We start from the raw sequence: 21,703 nt of genomic DNA on the forward strand, positions 1-21,703 counted from the left end.
ATGTTTATCTATGTGCAATTGCTTTTAAAATACCCCTTCAACCTAGCTGCTTGCAAGCCTATGCACTTCATAGCTTCTAGAATTTTTAGTAACTTGTAATGTTTTGCAGAATTAAGCTGCATGTTGTGTCATTATCAGTCAAACCAGCCAAAGTTGTGCTGTCAGTGTTTTCTCTCAGATTATAGCAATTGTGCTGTTATTTCAAAATATTGCACTAGTGCTTTCATACATCAATCTTCCTCATTATTTTGGGCATTTCTAGGAGGGAATCTATAATTATTCAACCTGTTTACTCTCTGTGAGAGATCCACACCCCTTCCTCACTGTTTTTTTCAGTAATTCCCTCTGATGCTGGGATGGCATGAGCTCTATAGCTATATTTTATATATTTATATATTATAATATATATTTTATATATTAGCTATAGCTATATTAGCTATATTTTATATATAGCTATATAAAATGGATTGTTCCCTCAGTCTTCTGATCTCACCTTTTTACCATTTTATTTGCTAGAAGTTTTTGAAGATTCCCTCCTGACAAGATTAAAAATGATGTGCCTGTGACTAAGACATGCAATTTCATTTGAGAGTTGCATTTTTTGCTGGGAGGTAGGAGAGGAAATGTGCCTTTGGCTCATGGCATTTTATTATGTGACAGCTGGGGACCTTGCCATAATATCCCACCTTTACATGATACACAGTACTTTTTAAAAAGGGGGTGAGTCCCACTCTGGCCTCTAAGGCTGACAGCAAAGGTTGGGAAATCACCTCAGCTCATTCTTTTAACAGTCCCACCTTTGAAAGTGAAAGGCATTTGCTTCTTTGCAGTCTGTTGGCTGTGGTTTAGGATCTCTAACTCTAAAAAGAAAATCAAAGATCCAGGTTTGTTGACCTTGGTATGACAGCACCTGTTGCAGATCTAGTTTAAGATGAAAAATTCTGGTAGGAAGATGATGACAGTTCCAAATAGTGCTGAGATAATTTTTTCAAAGTATTATAACAAGTGCAGAATGTGTATCTGTGGTCAGACATTCATCCATGCCTCCATGTTACTACTTAAAGCACAAAAATAAAACAGCAGATTAAAAATAGTTCAAAGTGGGAATGGTTTCTATCTGCTTGCTAATTTACAGGATTATCATAGCTGAAGGAAGGGAGGAGAAAAATGGACATTTTCAAAATACAGTGCAAATAAGAGTTACTGAAACAACTTATTTTCTGGTATTCCTATGTGTAAAGAAAATGGGTTATGGAAGGAAAGCCCATATTGTAAAGATTTATTCACTAAGTACAGGCATAATATATAACCAAAGGAGATAACCCATGAAGCTGATTTTTTATGTCCTTGTTTCTTTCTGAACTAGAGTAGGACATGTTTATTTATCTTAATTTCTTTACTTGCCTGTTGTGATTTAACCCCAGCCAACAATTAAATATTATGCAGCTGCTTGCTCACCCTGCTTCCACAGAGAGGTGGGGTGGAGAATTGAAAAAAAAAAAAAAGTAAAAGAAAGGTAAACCCTGTGGGTTAAGAACCGTTTAATAATTAGAATAAAATAAAAGAGAATAATAATAGAATAATAATAATTGCAATGAAAAGGGAGAAAAAAATAAACAAAACCTGAGGAAGACAAATTTTTGATGCATAATCTGGTTGCTGTCTGACATCCAGACTGTTCCTTAATCACTGGTTTCTCTTGGCCAATTCCCTCCAGTTTAAATACTGGAAATGGCATTCCAGGGAAGGGAATATCCCTTTGCCTAGTTTGGCCCAGCTGCCCTGGCCATGCTCCCTCCCAGCTACTTGTGCAGCTTCTCACTGGCAGAGTATGAGAAGCTGGAAAGTCTTTGACTAGGGGTAAATATAATTCAGCAACAACTAAAACATCAGTGTGTTATCAACATCATTCTCCTACTGAATCCAAAGCAAGCACTCTTCCAGCTCCTGAGAAGAAAATTTTCTTTCTCCCAGGTGAAATCAGTGAATTTTCCTGGCCCTCTTGCTGCCAGGCACGTGCAGAACTGGCCCTGTGACAGCTTCATAGCTGGTGAGCAGCAGCGTCCTCGCCAGGACTGATTCACAAAGTAGGGATCATCCCCCTTGTCATGACACACACAACATCAAGCTCTGAGTGAAATGCAGATATCTCTCTTTTTATATCCCTGTGTGCACTTAGGCTGGGCTCCCCCTTTCTCTCAAGGGATCTGACAGCTCATTTTATGGGAAGTGCCCTCCTCAGGAGGCTATGGAAGGCTCCCAGCACGGCTCTCACTCCTGGGTGCTGCTGCAGTTTGACAATTTTTGCTGTTTTTATGATGATCTAATACGAATGAGACCTGAGATGGGAACGCCAGTCTTTGTGATTCCCCCCAACCACAACTCTTGCCTAGTCCCACCTCCATAAACCTTCAGATTATTTTAATTATGTTTGTTTAGTTCAACATCCAGTGATATTGAACCCAGTGGGAACAGCCACAGACATGCAAGACCTCACTGCCCACAGCCTCTGACAGTCACCTGTGAGGACAAAGATCTGGGACAGGAGACTGGGTCTCCAAATTCCAGGCCACTGGCAAACACTCACCTATGGGTCTCAGATTCAGTCAAAGAGAGAAACTGAGAGTTTCTAGCCTGGCAGAAGCCTGGGAAAGAGCTGGAGAAGAATGTAAATAGTTCTTTATCTCTTTCCCAGGCTTCTGCCTGGCTAGAAACTCTCAGTTTCTCTCTTTGACTGAATCTGAGACCCACACTCACCCATGTGGCAAATCTGGGTGACACTGGTTCTTCCTCTGACAAATGCATTTTCCCCAGTAATGGGTTTAAAGCCTTACCTTCTGCAGATTTTTGGTGCTTAGGCACCATCCTTCTTGTTGTTGCTGTTGATTGGATTAGGTAGGTCCCTGATGGAACAGGACAAGCATTGATCATTGGTCATTGATTAAGCCCAGTGAACCCCACAGGAGAGGCAGCAGGGTACTTACAGTCACTGCTGGGACACAAATGATGTGACATGGGTTTGTTTTGCCAATATCATGGTGAAGGATGAAGCCTGCCTTTCATCATGTGCTCAAAAATTCTGGTTGCTTTAAAGGCTATCCCTGTGGTGCTGCAATTATCTTTTCCAGTGCAAACTTTCTTGAGATTTTCTGCATATTAAACAGCTCTCCTTTGCATTGCCCACCCCAAATATAATAATATCCAATATAGACAAAGACTAAAAATGCCTTAGTTTCAGCTAGAAAATACAATAAATCAAAAGGAAAAGCCCCAAGTCACCTGGTCTTTTAATTAATTTTCATTTTATTTTTCCCAAGCTGTCTTTTCATAGCTTTTTAAAATAGAAATCATATGTGTCTCATATAATTTTGTTATTACATCATAAAGTGCATGGAATTATTTAGTACACTGAGTACTAGCAAGTAGCAAGAAACTGCTGGAAATCTAAAGAAGCTCTATTTTCATTCCAGTTTTCTTTGGATGGTACTCTTGTAAGGACAACTTCTATTGCTGATCGTTGTGCTGTAACAAAAGCTACTGGAGAACGGATTCCTAACCACAACACTCCACATCCCAGGTGTTATGGATTGAACTCATGAGGTGCCCAGAGCCTGTGGCTGATTTTTCCTCCCAGCAAACCTTCCTCCTGCCCCGTGCCTTGCCAGGATGGGCTCTGTGCTGGAGATCCCTCCACCTTTCAGGTTGCCAAGTCAGGTTTTGTGCCCTGGCTCCTCTTGGCTGGTCCCATGGCAGCCATAGGAAATCCCCTCCCTCAGCAGGAAAAAAAAATGGTGAGCAGTGTTTTTAGAGCTGTTCACGTGCTAAAAAATTGGTGGTCTTTGCTTTTGGGTGAAAATTGCAAGAGGGTGAACATTTTCAGGGTGGCTACTAAGATACTGCTTCACTGATGATGGATTTTTGCCTGGAACACCACTCACTGGGTAAAATCACGGTGGAGATCTCAGTTTTCCTAAAGTCTGGTCTCCTTTTCTGGCCAGTAAGTTGACTGAATTAACTGGTCACTATTGACAAAATTATCTTTTCTGCTCTTTGTCCCACAGGCGCCTCTCTCCCCGTTGGCTGAGAGGGTCTCATCTTGTGGAGATGACCTTTTTCGGAGAACCCAAAGGACAGCAACACTGAAGAAAATGGACACCGTGCCCAAGACCAAAGTCAGCCCCAGGTACACATACCTGAGAGAGAAATGATTGATCAGAGCCTGTGTCAAAGGCAGCACACGACTAGAAGGCATCAAGGACACATTAATATTTTCATCAGGTAAGGCTGGGTAAGGACACTGCAATAAAGAGGATGACCCTGGGGAGGGGAGTTTGTCAGCTTGCCCAGGTCGGGTAGAGAGTGGTCTGTGCTCAAGAAAGCATCTCAGGCATTGCCAAACCTCCACCCCAATGTGCTTCAGCAAGAATAGCACCAATATTTTTAGGGCAGTTACTATAATTTTTGGTTGCCTCACAAACAGTACCAGTGATATCAAAACCATTTGATGGCATTTTTGCTTTACAGGCATAATGACAGCAACAACAGCAGCAACAATAACGTCATAATGTTTTATTAGCAAAAAGAGTCCCAGCTGAGATTTTGCTCTTTCCTTCAAGTTTTTGAAACAGGATGTACCCTTCTCTCTGTTTATTTTCCTTGTGGTGGGAGAACGGACAACCTGTACTCCCATTTTCCTCTTACCACTGTTATTCCATTCTTCATTTCTGGAGAAGCCTTTCACAAATGCAGTTCAGACAATTACTATCCCCTAGCAATAAACTGATACAGACAACTCTGCACTTAAGCCTCTAGATAAGCCAAGCATGTTCTGTGGCACCTTTGCTTTCCATTTTTTGATCCAGCTCCAACGTGGAGAAAAATGAAGTTTCATAACTTATTTACACACACAGACATACACTATGACAGCAGAAATACTGAAAGCTGAGGGAAGATTTAGCATAACATTGAGGTTTCAACACAAGTTTGGGGTTTTTTTTGTGAATTATTAACTGACTGTTATTTACAGCTGATACTGAAACAAGATAATCAGCCCTCCCCCCCAAAAAGAGATTGAATTAAAAGAGTGAGAGAATTATTGTTAATACTGTTAGGCAGAGTTTTTTATTCAGTTTCAGATCTTTCACTCAAATCTTCTAACAGAAATTCTTCTGCCTGTGCCAGGTGTAGATGTAGTTTAAGAACAAAAGGTAAAGAAGGAATGGAGAAGAGCTGTTACCTGAGTGCACTGGAGTCATAGAGTCTGCAGGCTCCTCTTCCCCCGCATCTTTTGCTTCCCCATTTCAGGCAAGTGGTGTCTATGGCTACTCCAAAATACACTGGGGCTGGGATCCCCGCTGGGTGTATTTAACAAATAAACAGAGGTGAGAAATTTACTTTCCAGGGTGATCAGTTTCGATCTAGAGGCAGGTTCATGCAGAACATTCAATCATACATTCCATCAGCAATGACACTTGCACACTGATGCTGCCTGGAGAAGACGTGCCTTGTGCTGTCCAGGCACACACCACCCTTTCCTCCCTGTGGGAAGCCAGGAAAACATGACAAAACATCAAAAAGCCTGTAGAAGTCCCTGGAAGGAGTTCTGGCCACGATTTGGTTTCCTCACCCTGCAGGACATCTCTAGGGGACAAAAAAAATATATAGAAAGGAGAAGTATCTCCTTTCTTGAGAGCAATGGAGCCTGTCCAGCTTGGGTGTAGGGGTGTCCTGTGTGGTGGGTGGGGGTGAGAAGGGACAGAGACAGTGGGGCTGCAGGAATCCTCCAAGTATCTTCAGATCCCACTGTGGCAGGGGCAAACCTACTGCAGTTCTTGGGCTGATGGAAAGGAAAAGCCTTTTTGCATGTGCTGGTAGGGATATCCTGCACTCTGTGTCACCCGGGGTGCTGGAGGAGAACGTAAGCCTGGAGAGAAAATTCTGGCCTGCAATGGTGTAAGAAAGAAACCAACAGCTTGCTTTGATGTAATTTCATCCACTTCGTCTAACTTCACTCATGTAAATAGGGGGCTTGACTTTTTTTCATGAAAACCTAGAGGATTTTAAAATTTCCAGTTCATTGGCATCTCATGTCACCCTTGATTTCAGGTGGCTCTACCACAAGGCTGCAGTGAACCCCACCCCCAGGCACACCTGTAGTCACATTAATTCCCTTAGGAACTAATGAATATATTCCTGAAAAGCAATCACAAATTCTCAGCCACAGCTGTTCTATTATGCTTGTTGCTGAGTAAGGGGACAAGATGTAATTTTGATGTTAGCTTCATAGTCTACAGGATCACATCTCTATAAATATTTGCCTTGTGTATTTTAATTATACCTAAGATATAATTATGTGATTTATGAAGCACAAAACAATCTCCTTTTTCTAACATTTTTTTAAAAATCATATTATATCTATCTGCAGATAGACATTGTTCTTTCCAACAATCAAAGCTTAATTCTAAGAGAAATGATTAGTGAGGAGTATATTAAAACCTGCTCAGGAGTACAAATGGACTTACCAAGTACTCTTATTGCCAGGGTATAGATACCAAGTGCAAATGATTTCAAGTGGGGTTTAATGCATCTACAAGTAATAATAATAAAAGAGGTGTTAGCTAGAAATAAAGCATCAGGTGTATACAATTAGAACACAAATGGAAAGCAAGAGAAATGAAAGAAATGTGACCTTTTCCTCATTAATGTCACGGACTTTTACCAAACTGCAGAAATATGTCAAAAAGGTGATAAAACAAGAATGGCATCTAGGAATTCTGAACATCTAAGTTCAACATCACATTTGAAGACGGTTGTGGATTTTCAGATGATATCAGCACTTAGGTGTTACTAACACAGGACAAGAAAATTGCTAGTGAAATCATGCATCCATTGGATGGTTTTATTCAGTTAGACACTCCCTGAAATTCAGGATCAAGTCTCAGGCTAGTACAAGGTATTTAGGCACTCACTTTTCATTGCACCCTCTCTAGATCAGGGTCACACCTCCTGTAAAGGTAAATCCTCCAGGCCATTCTCAGACAGAGCAGACCATTTGCATTTGGACTCTGCTAAGATTGCAGGGTGAGTCCCACACAGACATCCAGTTCTTCTGGCTCCAGATGAGCCCTGCTCCAGCCTTAGATCATCATGCTGGCTCCTTGAGGGAGGCAGAGGTGCTGGGCAGGAGAACAGCTGCCTTTCCTACCCTTGCTGTCAGCAGGGTGTGCATGGATCCTCTCGGATTTGTAGGAATCACCTGGTCCTCCACCAGCTGCTCAAACCTGCTGTTACTACAGCATGTACCAGACTGACTATTACAATGCCTAATCCAGCACAAATCTGGGTGTATGTTTGATTTTGGCAAGTGGACAGTACCAGCCACATGGTCAAACAAGGACAGTTTTGGTACGTGGGGTAACACAAATATTAATGTGGTCATTAATAAAACTTCTGTCACAGTCATTCTATTCAATATAAATCAGAAAAAAAAAATGAAATGGGTTGAAATTCAATTTGTCACTGTGGATGAACATAGCACTCTGAAGGGACAATCTGTGTGGTCTGAACTAGGGTGGCCTCTGCTCCTGAAAAAATTAATGTAATTAGAAATATGTAAAAAAAAATAATAAAGACATTTCAGAACTAACTCTACAGTTCCTCACCAAGGGTAGTTTTCAACACTTTATTCTCTAATGCCCTGGCCATGGATTATCATCACACCATCTGTTGATTGTGGCTTATACAAGCATTGCCCTCTATGAAGGCATGATTGTAAAATGATTTTAAGTTGGAAGAAGAGTGTCTTCCTCCCCTACTAGACACTTACTACACAAGCACTCCTGAGTCTAGAGTCCTCCTGAATAAATCTGAGGGCATAGAAAGCAAAAAAGTGGGAAGTAAAACCAATAACTGGCTATTTGATATGTGTTTCACAGGATTTATATCCTGCAAAAAATATTCTTTTTTAGATAAAAAAAAATTGTATTATTCTCTGTATTGTCTTTGCAAGGAAACAGGAACCCTTTGTGATCCTGAGTGATAGCCAGACCTCTTAGGGAGATCTGAGACTTCCTTTTCACTGCCTAATCACCTGCTATTAATAGCTGGTGCTTGAACAGCAGCTATCTGAACTGCAGGGCTTTTTTCTCAAATACTTCAGGGCTTTCCCAAGTTCCTTGGCTACTGTAATTAGACTAATACCATCAAAATGACATTTCAACAAATGACTTGGTCACCAGCTGTAAGCATTTTTCAATGACTTCAATGTACAAACCATCAAAGTAAATGTCACTAAATCTTACAGGCTTTTGGGGATTTAGCTGTATTTGTACTCCATGGCAGGTGCAATGATATCTGCTCATCTGAAAACATCAGCTTGCTTAAGTGCTGGAATTGTAACAGAGATGACCGAATACTGAATAATTTTTAAAAGTGATCGTTGGAAAGAAATACATAACGAAGCCTGCAACTTGACCTTGGGACTATTTGTGTTCAAGGAAAATTTATTTTCCTTCTGGTAACAGAAGCACACTTTCAATCCAGACAGATTTTTGGAGAAAGTCAATCAGTTATGGATTTCAAAAAAGACAAAAGTAAGAGTGAGGTTAAAGTGCAGTTGTGCCCACAGGTCATTTGCAGTGCAGAGAAAAAAAAAAAAAAAAAAGGATTGAATTTACTGAAACATGTTTAATTTAGCTGCACATCAAAGGTGCTTGCCTTCAATTCAGCAGAAAAACACATAACTTCTCAGTTTCACTTAAATGTCTCTCAAAGTCAAATGATTTTCAACAGCAATAAAAGCATTGGACACAACCAGTAAAACTGTTTTTCTGATTTCATATAACAAAGTGGTTTAGTATTGTAACTGAAAACCTTTCTAAGCTTTCCTGACTAAATTGATTAAGCAGTAAGACCCCCAAGAGCAAGTTCCTAGGGCTGAGAAGGACAGGCAACTCCGTGTGATTTAAGCTTGTGCTTGTTCAGTTATGAACATCTCCCAGACACCTAAATTTTTTATGCAGTGGAGACAAGAAGAAAGCAGGAGGTTGAGCATGGCTACCACAGTTTTGAGCCCTGTGTGGGACCAGATTGGTACATTTTCCTTCATGTCTTATGGATAGAAGGAGACCTGATGCAGAAGGAAAGGGAAGGGAATTGCATTTCTGCACAGGACATATTTATCCAACATGTCAGAAGCAACCACAGAGAGCAATCTGGCATAAACCCTGAAGGCTTTGCTGCGAGCTCTCCACTCATGAATCATCCTCATCTTGGTGCAGGGAGAGCTCAGTTGTGCAGAAGTTTCAGTAAAATGGTCTAAAATGGATTACAGTGTGATTGTTCTTGGAGTGAGCCCTCGGGGAGAGAGGGAGATGCTGTGTGGTTTTGCAGCACCCAGTGGTAACCCTACAAGGTGTGTGAGGAAAGCTGTGCAGCTTGTGTTCACCTCACTGGCAGTGTTCATGCAGGGCAGTGGAGAAGGATCCTCAACCTCAGCCATTTCTGAAAGTCTCTCTGTGAATATTTATTCTGGTTCAAGGACTGTGATGGAACCATAGCTGAAGTCACATTTCTTTATTTAGGTTTTCCATATGGCCTATGTTCAGCCAGCTCTAACACTGGCATTGTCCATGTGGTATAAAGATACCAGCAATGAGACAGGGCCTGGTCCAGAAAATTTAATTCAAAACCAAAGAGAATTTGGGAGCAAGAAAACACAGCTATAATAGTTAGACTGGATTTACTCTTGTTTTGTTTGAGAAATAGAATGTGCCCATCTGGAAATAATTTGGAAAAAGGAACTGAGAAAGAAAGGTTTCCAAAACAGAGCAGAGCAGGACTTGGAATCCAAAAATTGCAAGTAGCTGACAAAAATCCAGATTAAGCACTTGAAGTATTAAATGCTTTTGCACTTACTAAAATTAGCTTCAAAGCTTACAGTGATGGACAAACAATTCCAGCAGTTAAATATGCACTGGGACAAGCATTCAATAAATCTGTGATTATCACAATAGGAAAAAAAATTTCATGCTAAAGCGATTGTTAAAACAAGGAGAAAAATCTGGGAGAGACCAATTATATGGAACATGCCACCTTGCATAGCTGCAAAACATTTCCCACTACTAGGAAGAGCAGGAGGGGAGGGAGTACCAGTCATGTGTCAAAACAATTCGAAAAAATTTGGCAATGCTAGCAGGAATTCTTTCTTACCTTAGAAGCAGTATGTATCCAGGTGTGCCACCTACTGACAAAGTGTATGAAGTGATAACTGATATTACTAGAAAATACAGAAACATTTTGGGACACTCATTTCCTTTCTGACATGGTCCCACCACAGCTGAGGAGCTCTGTGGAGATTCAGAGGTTCCCACGCAGCTGCAGTTAAAAAATACCTGGAAGAGAGCAAGCAAAAGTGTATGAAAACCTAAATGGTGGAGAAGTGGATGTTTAGGAACTGCACATTCTAGATGGCTGAAAGTTTAAGTCCAAAGTGGGAAATGTTTTATGAAAGGAAAAGGCTTATACAATGAAGGAGAAAATTATAAAGTATCTACTGTTGATATCTAGTTATTAGTTTTTTTCCAAATGGTAGCCAACAGCTCAAAAAAATAATAAAAAAAAGCCTCCAACATTCTCTGCTTGTGGTTTGTGGTGGTAAGAGCAAGTGAGAAAATTTTAAATGTGGGTGCCAGATTACTAAAAACCCTGAGGAGCTCAGGGCTGAGGAGGATGTGCCGTGCTCAGTTTAAACCCACTTACTCTGACAGACCTGGTCGTATCAGAAAGATCCCACGTCACGTGTGTCAGAATCTGTGGTATTGATGATGCTGAGATTGTAGAAAGTCTCTGTCTTTCTGCCCCGTTGCCAAAGAAGAAGCCATAATTCGTTTGTGCTGGTTTCAGGGTTGTTTATTCTGTTTATCTCTAACATGTTCTGCTGCCCTGCCACAGCTCTGTCCTGCAGGGCAGCGTGTGGGGCTCTGCCCTCAGTGGGATGGTACAAACATTAAATACCAGAAACTACCTGTGCTATATTTACAATAACGTGCCAATATCTGTCACTGACGTTGAACAGTGTGTCCCCAGCCTAAACCAACAGGAAAATGCCAACACTACAGTGAAACATGGAGGGCATGAAGAAGGAGAAAAAGGACAAGACACACCCAATTTCCTCCATCTTGTCCCCTTTGGACCCCTAATCTAGAATCCTAAAATTTTACTTTTGCACCTCTGCCACACTTAATTATTGCTCATATCAAGCGCTCAGAGCTTGTAATTCATCCTGTAAGATTGAAAACTCTTTTCCATGAACAGAGATCAGAGACAGTGTCTCTGGGGGCTCTGTCCAGGGGGGTTCCTGACCACCTGCCAGGGTCCCAGACCTTCCAGGGCAGCCAGAGGGAAGCCCTGGATTCCCACACACGTGGAAATGAAGGATTGTTTTACTGGTGTTTATCCCAGTGCCTTGTATCAGAAAGATCCCACCTCACACAGAAATGAAGGATTGCCTTACGGTGTTTTTCCCGGTGCCGTTGGACGCCCGGCAGCCAGCGAGGCAGGCGGACACGTAGGTAACTCCATTCTCCCCACAGATGGGGTCCCAGTCGTTCCTGGAACAGGAGCAGCCCGAGTTGCACTCTGAAAACAGGGCTTGCTCGTGATCACTCACTGGTTTGGCTCTGTGGAAAAAAGAGAAGCTGCAAAGGTGCTGCCCAGCAGATGTGGAGGAAATCACGATCACCTCTGGGGCTACGCTCTCTGCCAGGAGCACCTGGCCACCTTCCCTCTGTAGCCCATTAAAGGCTGTCTCTTCACATCCACAGCAATGTAAATCCTCATTTCTCTGTTATCCAAAGGTTTTCACACTACCACACCACCTACTGTGAGACGGCATTTACTTTATTAAGGAGGACAACTGCCAATTTATAGTCATGCATTTTTCTCAGATTTTCTAAGGTTTTAATTATGCAGCTTTAACACAACCAGACAAGTGCTACAGAAGGGAGTGAGTTACTCATGGGAAATGGTCTCTGTAGAAATTAGCAAGGAATTTATCAGAATAGGATTAATCCAAACTGAGTGTCTGTAGCCTTGCGTGACAGCTCTCTGCCAAATTCAGTCATCAAACACCAGTAGAGCATCTACCAGAGCTGCTGTGAGTCAGTGCTGGAAACTCCTCCCAAAAAGTTAGTTTTACAGAGTAATAGCAGGGGTAAAAAGTTAGCCTCAAGTGTATCTCATGGTTAATCTATGAATACTTAAGTTTTGAGGTCAGAGGCTATTAAATGCCAGTCATTGTTCAGTGGCACACAAAAGCAAGAAACAATTAATCAAATCTCTTCCCCCTTACTGATCTACTCCCATTTTCAGGAATCACTGGGCTCAAAGGATGGCAATAGTATTTAAAAAGTAACCAGAAAAATAATCTGCACTTGTGACATAAACCCCTCTGGTTTATGCTGTAACCATGAGAGGGTCATGACACAACACACACTTGAATGGAGTAGTTTCCACTGATTTGAATCAAATTTCTGGGAAGTACATTCAGGTCAGTCACTCTCTTTTCAACAAGATGTACTTTGTGAAATAAAATGAGGAAGGAGTTTGGTTGGCAGTAGCCCTTTCTGCTGAAGCATGGCCTTGCCAGCATACCCGTGGTAGGACACAGTCAGCCCGGCCACCTCCGAGTTCTCGCAGCCCATCGCCAACAACGACAGCAGCAAAAGGTAACCAAGGAAAGATGATCCCAAGGAAAGCTTTGCAGCCCCTAAAACACCGACTCCGAATCTTTTCATGATCAGACCTCCTGAGAATATGCCAAAGGCCACAGCAGGAATGTTAATAAGACCTGAAATCAAAGAAAATATTCTGTATTAATGAAAACCCCAGCTCAATGGGCTAACCTTGTCAGCCACAAAAACAGCTGCAGCAATCAGATGAAGGAACAAAACATAAAAGATCTTCAGTCAGGGCATTTTATTTTGACCAGATTTAGACTGATCCTTGGAGTGTTACAAAGGTGCTGGGACAGCTGTGAAAAATTTACTCCCAAGGACATGCTTCTTTGCTGGTTCTTTGACAGAGAGATTATGGATAAAGTTCAGATAATGCTCTTCCAGTTTCTTAAGCTAGGTGGTTTTTTTCCCCAATTAGTTTGTCAGTGGAGTCGTCTCTTGATTCCTAGAGGACAAATTTAGTTTTATCAAATGTTATAAAAGCCAGAGCAAGACCTGCCTTTTAATTTTTTTTTAAGTGCTTCAATTGCTCTGACAATTTTGATATATATCAGAGATTGTGATAGAAACTGTTTTTCATAAAAAAAGAAGAAAGAGTAAAAGAGGTGAAAGAGAAATAAACACTGTGAGTTTGAGTCAGACCTCAGGTTTCTTAGGAAGGGTGGATTTGGACAGAAAGGAAAAGGAGGACAAAAAAAAATCACCTTATTGCAGGGACAGCCACTCACAGGATCCTTCCCTAACCAAGCCATGACACACTCTCTGTTGGATATAGTCCCTGTGCTCAGAGAAATCAAATGGTTCTTAATCCTCACTCAGTTTGCACATACCTGAAAGCTTAGCTCCAGAAAATCTTTAAATACAATGAGAAGTACTACACTGAATGTAGGGATTGTTTTCTGGACTTTTTTTGGCCATCAACTGTACTTGAAGATTTCTCCTTACTTTGAGGAGTTTGGTGCCAGGAAATTCCAGCTTCTATCTTGAACGGAATTAACATAGCACAATGGATCATTACAGCTTTCCTGCACATATATACCTCTGTTGCTGTGCAACTAATGCTGCTCTGGAACAAGGCAGCTCCCTCTGGGTTGGGGAGATGTAAACCTCTTTGCTGCTTAATGCTATCGAAGCCCTGCACCTCTGGAGCTGAACCCCACATGCAGGTTCAGCAACTGGGCAGTCAATCCACCCTCAGGAAGTCAGCTACAAAAATGCTGATCTCTGTACCCAAAGGCTGAAGCAGCTTCTCTCTCCTGTGCCTTAAGGGACAGCCTGGGATATGACTTGCCCTCCTTTTATTTAACACCAATCTCTTCAGAGGGTCACCTATAGCACTCACTGAACTGATCTTCCTTATGTTGAAATTCATGGGAAGCCACCAAGGCAGCAGATCTGTCTGATGATAAATTTATGTAAACTCTTTTAAAATTATTTCTCAGCTATTTTCTTGCATTGTACATATATTACTTTTCAAATTTCCAGTTTAATGATAATTAGGATATCAAATAATGTAAACTTTTACAGTAACTCTTGCATAGATAGAGTTAAATAGTGCTGAAGCAGAAATGAAATAACTTACCTTCTATGAGCTATAACTTAAAGTCAGACAAGTAAGGAGAAGAAATGAACATACCCCCAAAAAATACAATTTTTCCTATATGTATGTGCCACTCCTAAAATGTCCATTTTAAAGATATCAAGAAGCAGATATAACATTACCTATAACAAAGTTAGTTTTTGAAGATGTCTGCCCATACTGTTGCTCAATATACTTTGGCTTATATGTCACCATGCCAATTAAAGAATTGAACTGAATAATACTTGCACACAAATACAGAATGTAAACTGGATTCCCAAAGAGGTTCTTCAGTGATGGCAAGAAGTCTGCAAGACAAAACAGCAGAAATAACAAGCAGTCCAGAGAGATAACTGCTGTGAGTAATGCTTTGTAACATGTGTGCACTTTCCAAAAAACCCCAAACTGCAAAACATTTCAGAGGGAATCTGTGGAGTTCCCTGATGCTCCTAAAGCTCTCCCATTTCTGGATGGAGGAACAGTGGAGCAAAACACTAAGCATCAATTCCTCAGAAGAGATATCTTGCTTTAAATACCTTCTTTCCATCATAAACTAGGAATGATTTGGTTTCTAAGTGTCCTCAACAGCCACAGCACTGTTTAGCTTAATCTGGGGCAAAGAGTGCTCAGCACAGCTGACAGTAAGCACAGACATATTGAGGTGCAGGCTCAAGTTCTGAGGGAAAATGCTTTTGGCAAAGCATGGCCAAGGAAATGCAATTGTGCAAATCAGCTCCTGTCTAAATCCAGACAGCCTCCTCTAATACTGTAGCTGCTCTGTGCCCATCTATATTCTGATCAGATATTGGACATGTTTTCCTAATGCAAGAACTTACAGGAAAAAAAATAATTAGCAAATCCAAGGGTTGGGGTTTTTTTTGAGCAAAACTTCTGCAACAGTCACTACATGTGAATAAAAAACCATTTTGCAGACCTTCATGATATGTGCTGGGTCACTATTGCAATTTTACAAATCTCAGCCATTTCTCATGCCATGGCAACTCCAGGGAACATTGAAGTGACCTTTTTGTGTGTACTACGGGGTTGGAGAGCGAAAGGGAAAAACTATAATTCTCAGACTCAAAGTATAAATATTTTAAGTCTAAAATAGGGACTCAAAGTATAAAAATTTTAAGTCTAAAAGCCTTTGAGAGAAAAACTCAACAATCAGGAAGAAAACTCAAGTCATTCACCTTTTGCCATCTCTGCAAGCTTCGCTTGCTGCCAAGAGGATGCGCCCTGGTCCTTGTTCTCCTCGATGATGAACTTGGAGTGCTCAGAAGAGGTGCTGGAGTCCTTCCTGCTCTCGGGCTGGGGGAGGTGTTTGGGCAGGAACCAGAAGGGGATGCCAGCCAGGACACTGACCACCCCAGCTATCAGGTAGCCCAGCCACCACGCCCCCACCCACCGCACATCCTTGGGACTGAGCTCGACACTGTCTGCAGAGAGTGGAAAAGAAGCAGCAAATGAACACACCTGGAGGACATGTATTGTAAATGCAGGCGAACCCAATGGGAAGAAATGACGATGTCTGACTCAATTCAGAAGGCTGAATGATTTCTTTATTATAACTATGCTAAAATACATTCACATACTATATAAAAGGAGGATACTAAAACTACATACTACTTTCTCTGACTCTAACACAACTCGTGACCCTCTCTGACAGTCCAGCCCCAGGTGGGCTGGATTGGCCATCAGGCTCAAACAACCCTCACCTGAATCCAATCAAGCACTCACCCCAGGTAAACAATTCTCCAAACACATTCCACATGGGAAAAACAAGGAGCAGAAATAGAAATGGTTTTCTCTTTCATTTCTCTCTGTGCACCTCTGTGAAAATCCTGAGAGGGAGAGAAATGTGCTTGCCACAGACATGTGCTGCTAATAAGGAAAGTGGTTTTGCAGGGGCTTTCCATCCCCAGCCCTGCCAGGTGTGGCTGTGCTCTGTGTCACTGTGGGTGTTTTACAGCAGCAGCTGTGGGGACACGCTGAGGACTCACTGATTGCTGGGGCACAGCAGCAGCCCTGACACTGCTGTGCCACTTGCACATCCCCAGAGATGCTGCAAAGCACCAGCACTTGGGGCAGTCCAGGTGGCCACTCACTTGCTCCCAGCAAGGTTGTTCTTCACAAAAACCCCAGGAAAAAAACCTATTTTCCTCCTGTTTTGCTTTTTTTTCTTCCTGTTTTCTCAGAAGAAGGGCAATCTGAAGACTTGATACCCCCTGCCAAACCACTTTTCTAGGCAACAACGGGGTATTAAGTAAACACATGCAGGATCCTGAGCCTCAGCCTTGTTTCCTCCTGGCTCCCATGATCTCCCCAGAGCCTCCTTACCAGAGCATCTCTTGGAGGCACCTGTTGCAGACCTGCTGGGGCTGAGGAAGAGTCAGACCTCCTTCTTCCTCTACACCCATCCTTCTTGCCAGCATATTCTGCATGGACCACTACACTGCTCTGATCCTTTTCATTTCATGGAGTGCCCACTCTACCCCTGCTAGCCCCTCATGCCTAGAAGATTACCAGAGAGTTCTTGGCCTAAAATAGGCATTTTGGAGCCCAACTGGGTATTTAAAGCTCAAATGTTCTGACTTACCCAGATCTACAAAGCCAATGTCAACGTAAAGTTTGGCACACAGGGATCCCAGGAGAAAGCCAAATATTGGCCCTATAATTGCCACTGTCTGCACACAGCCTGGAATGGAAAACAGGGGATTGTTACACTCCTGAGCCAAAAAGAGCCCTTGTTCTTCTGCATCTAACAGCATGTGATGGGCAGCAAGACATACAGTTACACAAACTGGAATACTTTCAAGGAGAAAAAAAAGTCATCAATAAAATGTTCCCCACTACGATGACACTTTTTATTGTTATCCAGTTAAAGAGTTACATTCAGCCTGGAGAAAAAATGTCAGCAAACTGAATGTCCTGAACTCAATAGCAGCATCAATCTACAATTGCTAGAAATGCTTTAGCTGACAAAATTAAAGGAACTGGGGAGCAAATGCAATTGTTTTAAAGTTAACTCATCACTTTTCGTTGAGGCAGACCCTGAACAGGCTGAGGAATCACTTTGCTTTGGTTTCCACTGTTAATATATTTCAATATACCCTCAGCCAAACTTTCTGAATATTTTGGATTTGAAAAAAATCACTTGGAAATCTGGGAAGATTGAATCTTTTACAGAGAGAATCTGATTTTTTGCCTGGCTGGAAACTTGTCAAGAGCAGGTGCTGATGAGATAGGTCTTTTTGGTAATATTTCAGTGAATGTGAAGCCATCAGACAATGAACACAAGAAAACAGTGATCCCAACTTCCTAAAGTTCCAGTACTATTGTTTATAATCCTTCATGAATCTGGAGGGAATGTTTGGAGTGCCCACTGAAATTCTATTTTAAGTGCTTAAAAGAGTGCCTGTTTTTATCACTTTCCAGAGAACTGAATGTGCACAGAGGCTCAGCAGTCCCCATCCAGAAGAATTAGGAAGATTAGGGTAACAGCAGGAACCCAAGACCAAATTCTTTCACCAAATTAAGATAATGGAACTGTGCTGGTATAATTAAATGGGAACTTGGTCCCTTGAGTGTACATGACTTTTAAATAAACTTTAATATTGGAAATTATGCAAACAAAACAATCAGGGCAAGTTCATTCAATAACATTCATTCCATTACTCGGAACAACTCAACTTCCTCTGGGGAGAAATCCATTAGGAAAAATAAATTATATTTATTTTACCGATATATAAGGCAGCATTCTCTTCAACAGCATAATCATCGATGTATGCAATTCCCAGGGGCTGGATAGGGGTTTCACCTATTCCACGCAGAAGGTTTCCAAGTAAAACATAAATCCACATGGAAGAGCCTGCTTCCTTTTCACACCCTGTGTGCATAACAAAGGACAGCAACGATGTGTTTGCAGTAGCAGTTTGACACTGAAAGCTCAGGGCTCCTAAAATACTTCTCTTGTGGGGGAAACAGTAGGAAAACTGTGAAACAGGTTAAGGTAGACAAATTTTAAGCATGAGCTGCCTCAAAGATACTACAGTTTTGCTGGTTGTATACATTTGCCACCACATCCCTTTTTAGAAAACTCCTTCACTTCCTTCTAATCAAAACTGAGATTTCCTGACAGAAAGATTTGGGAAACATTGACGACAGCAAGCACCACGACCCCCAAGATTTAACAGAGATAATTCTCACCTGCATTTATTTTTGCTTGAGATTTCTCCAAGGCTGAGAGTGGAGTTTGGCCTTTATCCTGCAGACATGGAGAGAGGCTGACAGTGGAATTGATGGTGGAAGGGAATCTTTCATACCTGTATCTGTTTGGAAAACAAAGTTGTATTTCTTCATAAGTACTGATGAGAAAAAGCAATCAGATCTGTAACTACCAGACAGGCCTAAAGCACTTAAATGCAAATTTCATCTGCATCCATCTGAATCCATTGCCAGTGGTAGTTTACAGGGGATAAACAGAGCTCTATTTGTACTGCAGCTGTACATGAAAATTGTCCCATTGGTTCTTTTTGGGTCAGTGATTAATTTCAGTTTAACAGGCACTTTGCTCTACTATGATACATGAATTTAGACTAAGATTATCAGGCACTGGTGTATCCTCTGGCTTGTACTGAGATTGTTTTCCTGAGTTTAGTCATCACTCCTGTACTGACACTTCAACAATTCCTAAACCACATCCAAGCGTGGCCAATCAAGATTGGAGACTAATAAAAAAAAAGCTGATTACAACTAGAAAGAATATACACGTTAAATTATTTGCTCTACAGTAATAAATCTTTTCACAAAAAAAAAAAACAAAAACCTAACCACATCACCATATGCCTATTTCTGTCATCATAACCAATGCCTAAATGTTGTAGGGAGCTGCCAGTGTGCACAGCCCAGCTGGAAAACAGGGAAAACTTTGCACTTACCTTCCCATGAAGAACTGGGGCATTGCAATTAGGAATGTTCCAGCTGACATAATTAAGCAGCCTGCTCCAATTATTCTTGGCCTGTGAAGCTTTGCTCCAAAGTAGCTCACTAGAATTATGATTAGGAGGTTCCCTTTGAGAGTGCAAAAGGAAAACTGAGTTTTACTGCTTGTTGATAAGAGATTCCCTAAAATAGCAATTCACAGGATGTAGTACAGGCACTGATTTCAGGGAGACAGGGATGATGGCGATGGACTTTCTCCTCCTTTCCAGGCATTCCACGGGAGCCAAATGCCTTCTGTGACAGGGAAACCATAAACCTTTGGATAAACAGCTGGAAAAGAGGAGAAAGCCTGTGCCAGCTGAAGAGAGCAAATAACAAGAAAAAAAAAAAAAAAAAAAAAAAGGAGGAATCAAGTTGAGTTTTACACACTTAGGCTAAGATTTCATTCCTGTGAGTACCACAGTCCACTGAACACCCATGAGATAAATTCAGTGATCAGAAATTGTAAGAAGCAATAACATGCTGGAAACCTTAGTGTGAAGGGGAAGGAGAGGGACAGGACAGGAAATGTGGATTACAGCGAGAGGTTTGTCCTCCTGCTGCTTAATAGATCACAAAGGACAAACACTTGTGGGGGAGGTGCAGAAATCCATGCGGGCAAATTCTCATTCCACACTGGAAATGTCTATTAGTATGAATTAGCCACGTGCTTTGCTTATCAAATTACAATTTTTTTAATGTCTATTCTGACTTGCTTGTATTAACAACCTTATCCTATTGAACATAATCATACTGATAGCCCCACTTATTTTTACTAGGTGAATCTTGCTCAGTTTTAAGTTTCAGGGAGATTCATGCAATCATTCTTCAGAATAAACTGCATCACTCTTTTTTCCCTGAAAATAAAATGTGTTTCTATAGCACATACCAATTTCAAAACTTCCATCAATAACACCAACCAAAGAGGAAGGGATGTCAAATCTTCTTTCTATTTGAGTGATAGTACTTTTTAGATAACTTCCTGACAATGCTTTAGCAAAATAAACAAAAGACAATGCACCAAGAAATATCTGTGGAAAAAAAAAAAAAAAAGACAGTGATTAAAATCAGGCAGTACAGAAGATATATGAATTATTTTTAATCAGGTTCTCCATTCCTACCTCTTCTTTTGCCAAATAGCCAAATCAATATTTGTCCTACTTTTTATTAAATGCTAGATTACTGATTTGTTCATCTCCTATGAGCAATATGGATAAAAACTGAATTGACTCTCAACCATTGCTAATCTCAGGTAGATGCCAAAGCTACTGCTCTGTTGAAAGACAGAAACCTGTGATTTTCCCAGGAGGGAGTCTCTTACACACTAACCATATGGGTAAATGCTAAGTGTGTCTGGGTGGGGAGGTGAGTTTTCGAACATTTTAAAATATATTAGTTACATTTCTGTGAGATGAACAGTGACCTGGCAGACAACTCTCTACAAGATCCCCTGCAGTCTCTAATACATACATTTTCCTCAGAGTGCACCCTGCATTTTGCACCTTCTCCCCTCCTTTTGTTTTGCAGAGACAGTTTTCTCTTAGCTATCACTGCACCTGTTTTGGCACGTTCTTCTGAATAAGGGGTGGGCTTTGGAAATCAAACTCCACCTCCCTTCACAGTGCTTTGGTTTGTACTTCAAAGGTACAGAATGAGCCCCTTTTCCTACAAAATTAATCTGGAAGATGAGGGCTGCTCCAAAGGGTATGTGGTGGGAGAGCAGGGTCCTTAAGAGGGAACTCAGTTCCTGCAGATCTATTGCCAAAATTTGCCCTCACTGAATGCAGCCCAGTGGAGTTTATGTGCTCCAGATACTCCACACAGTGCAATTGGTCATAGTAACCACAGTTTTGCTTTCTACCTTCATATACAGGTGGTGCTGACTCAAAATGAATACAAAAACTGATGCCTTCTGTAAAACCCAGTCCCAGAAGTTAAGAGACATGTTAAGGTTTTGTTTGAATAGAAGTCTAGAACCTTGTGCTGCTCCTTAATCCTCCCTGAGAATCTCACTCCCAGTAATGAGCAATGTACTTACCTCCAGTGCAAATCTCCTCATTTGACAAGGCACAGTGGCAGTAACATCAGTGCTGAATGCAAATTCTCATGTTAAGGTTCAAATATATCTCTATGTCACTTTATCCAGGGCTGGTTATCCCTCCTTCAGAAACAGTTGTGGGTAAATAAACATATACAACCCCTCTCTGGTCTTTTTTCCCCACAGTAGCATCTCAAAAGGACTCTCCAGTACTAATATTGTCATAATATTTTACATTTCCTGTATGTTTATGCCCTTGCATTTTAAATAGCAATGTGAGAGCACATATTTTTTTTTTTTTTACAGGAAAATTTCATAGGTAAGCTACAACTTGAAATGCTTCTGAATGTCTTTGGCACGATTTTTTTA

At 41.3% G+C, this 21,703-nt stretch overlaps 1 protein-coding gene across 9 annotated transcripts in view; it reads right to left on the reverse strand.

The window, feature by feature from the left end:
- SLCO1C1 (solute carrier organic anion transporter family member 1C1) overlaps nucleotides 1–21,703 on the reverse strand; it is a 53,259-nt gene that overhangs the window by 19,788 nt on the left and 11,768 nt on the right. For 8 of the 9 annotated variants that reach the window (XR_012053712.1, XR_012053715.1, XR_012053716.1 and 5 more), the window contains exons 3-15: nucleotides 20,186–20,327; nucleotides 19,254–19,386; nucleotides 18,523–18,644; nucleotides 18,056–18,202; nucleotides 16,913–17,011; nucleotides 15,507–15,752; nucleotides 14,457–14,621; nucleotides 12,652–12,847; nucleotides 11,513–11,678; nucleotides 10,210–10,391; nucleotides 6,522–6,586; nucleotides 5,237–5,354; nucleotides 2,835–4,193 (exon numbers count right to left, since the gene is read on the reverse strand). Coding sequence is in view for 1 of the 9 variants with exons in the window: in XM_072923767.1 (XP_072779868.1) it covers nucleotides 5,237–5,354; nucleotides 6,522–6,586; nucleotides 10,210–10,391; nucleotides 11,513–11,678; nucleotides 12,652–12,847; nucleotides 14,457–14,621; nucleotides 15,507–15,752; nucleotides 16,913–17,011; nucleotides 18,056–18,202; nucleotides 18,523–18,644; nucleotides 19,254–19,386; nucleotides 20,186–20,327 (1,781 nt within the window). In the remaining 8 variants the exon portion in view is untranslated. The remainder of the gene's footprint in view (nucleotides 1–2,834; nucleotides 4,194–5,236; nucleotides 5,355–6,521; nucleotides 6,587–10,209; nucleotides 10,392–11,512; nucleotides 11,679–12,651; nucleotides 12,848–14,456; nucleotides 14,622–15,506; nucleotides 15,753–16,912; nucleotides 17,012–18,055; nucleotides 18,203–18,522; nucleotides 18,645–19,253; nucleotides 19,387–20,185; nucleotides 20,328–21,703) is intronic. The other variant, XM_072923767.1, reaches the window with a different exon arrangement.

This window comes from Taeniopygia guttata, chromosome 1A (genome assembly GCF_048771995.1).
Source record: "Taeniopygia guttata chromosome 1A, bTaeGut7.mat, whole genome shotgun sequence".
Lineage (NCBI taxonomy): Eukaryota > Metazoa > Chordata > Aves > Passeriformes > Estrildidae > Taeniopygia > Taeniopygia guttata.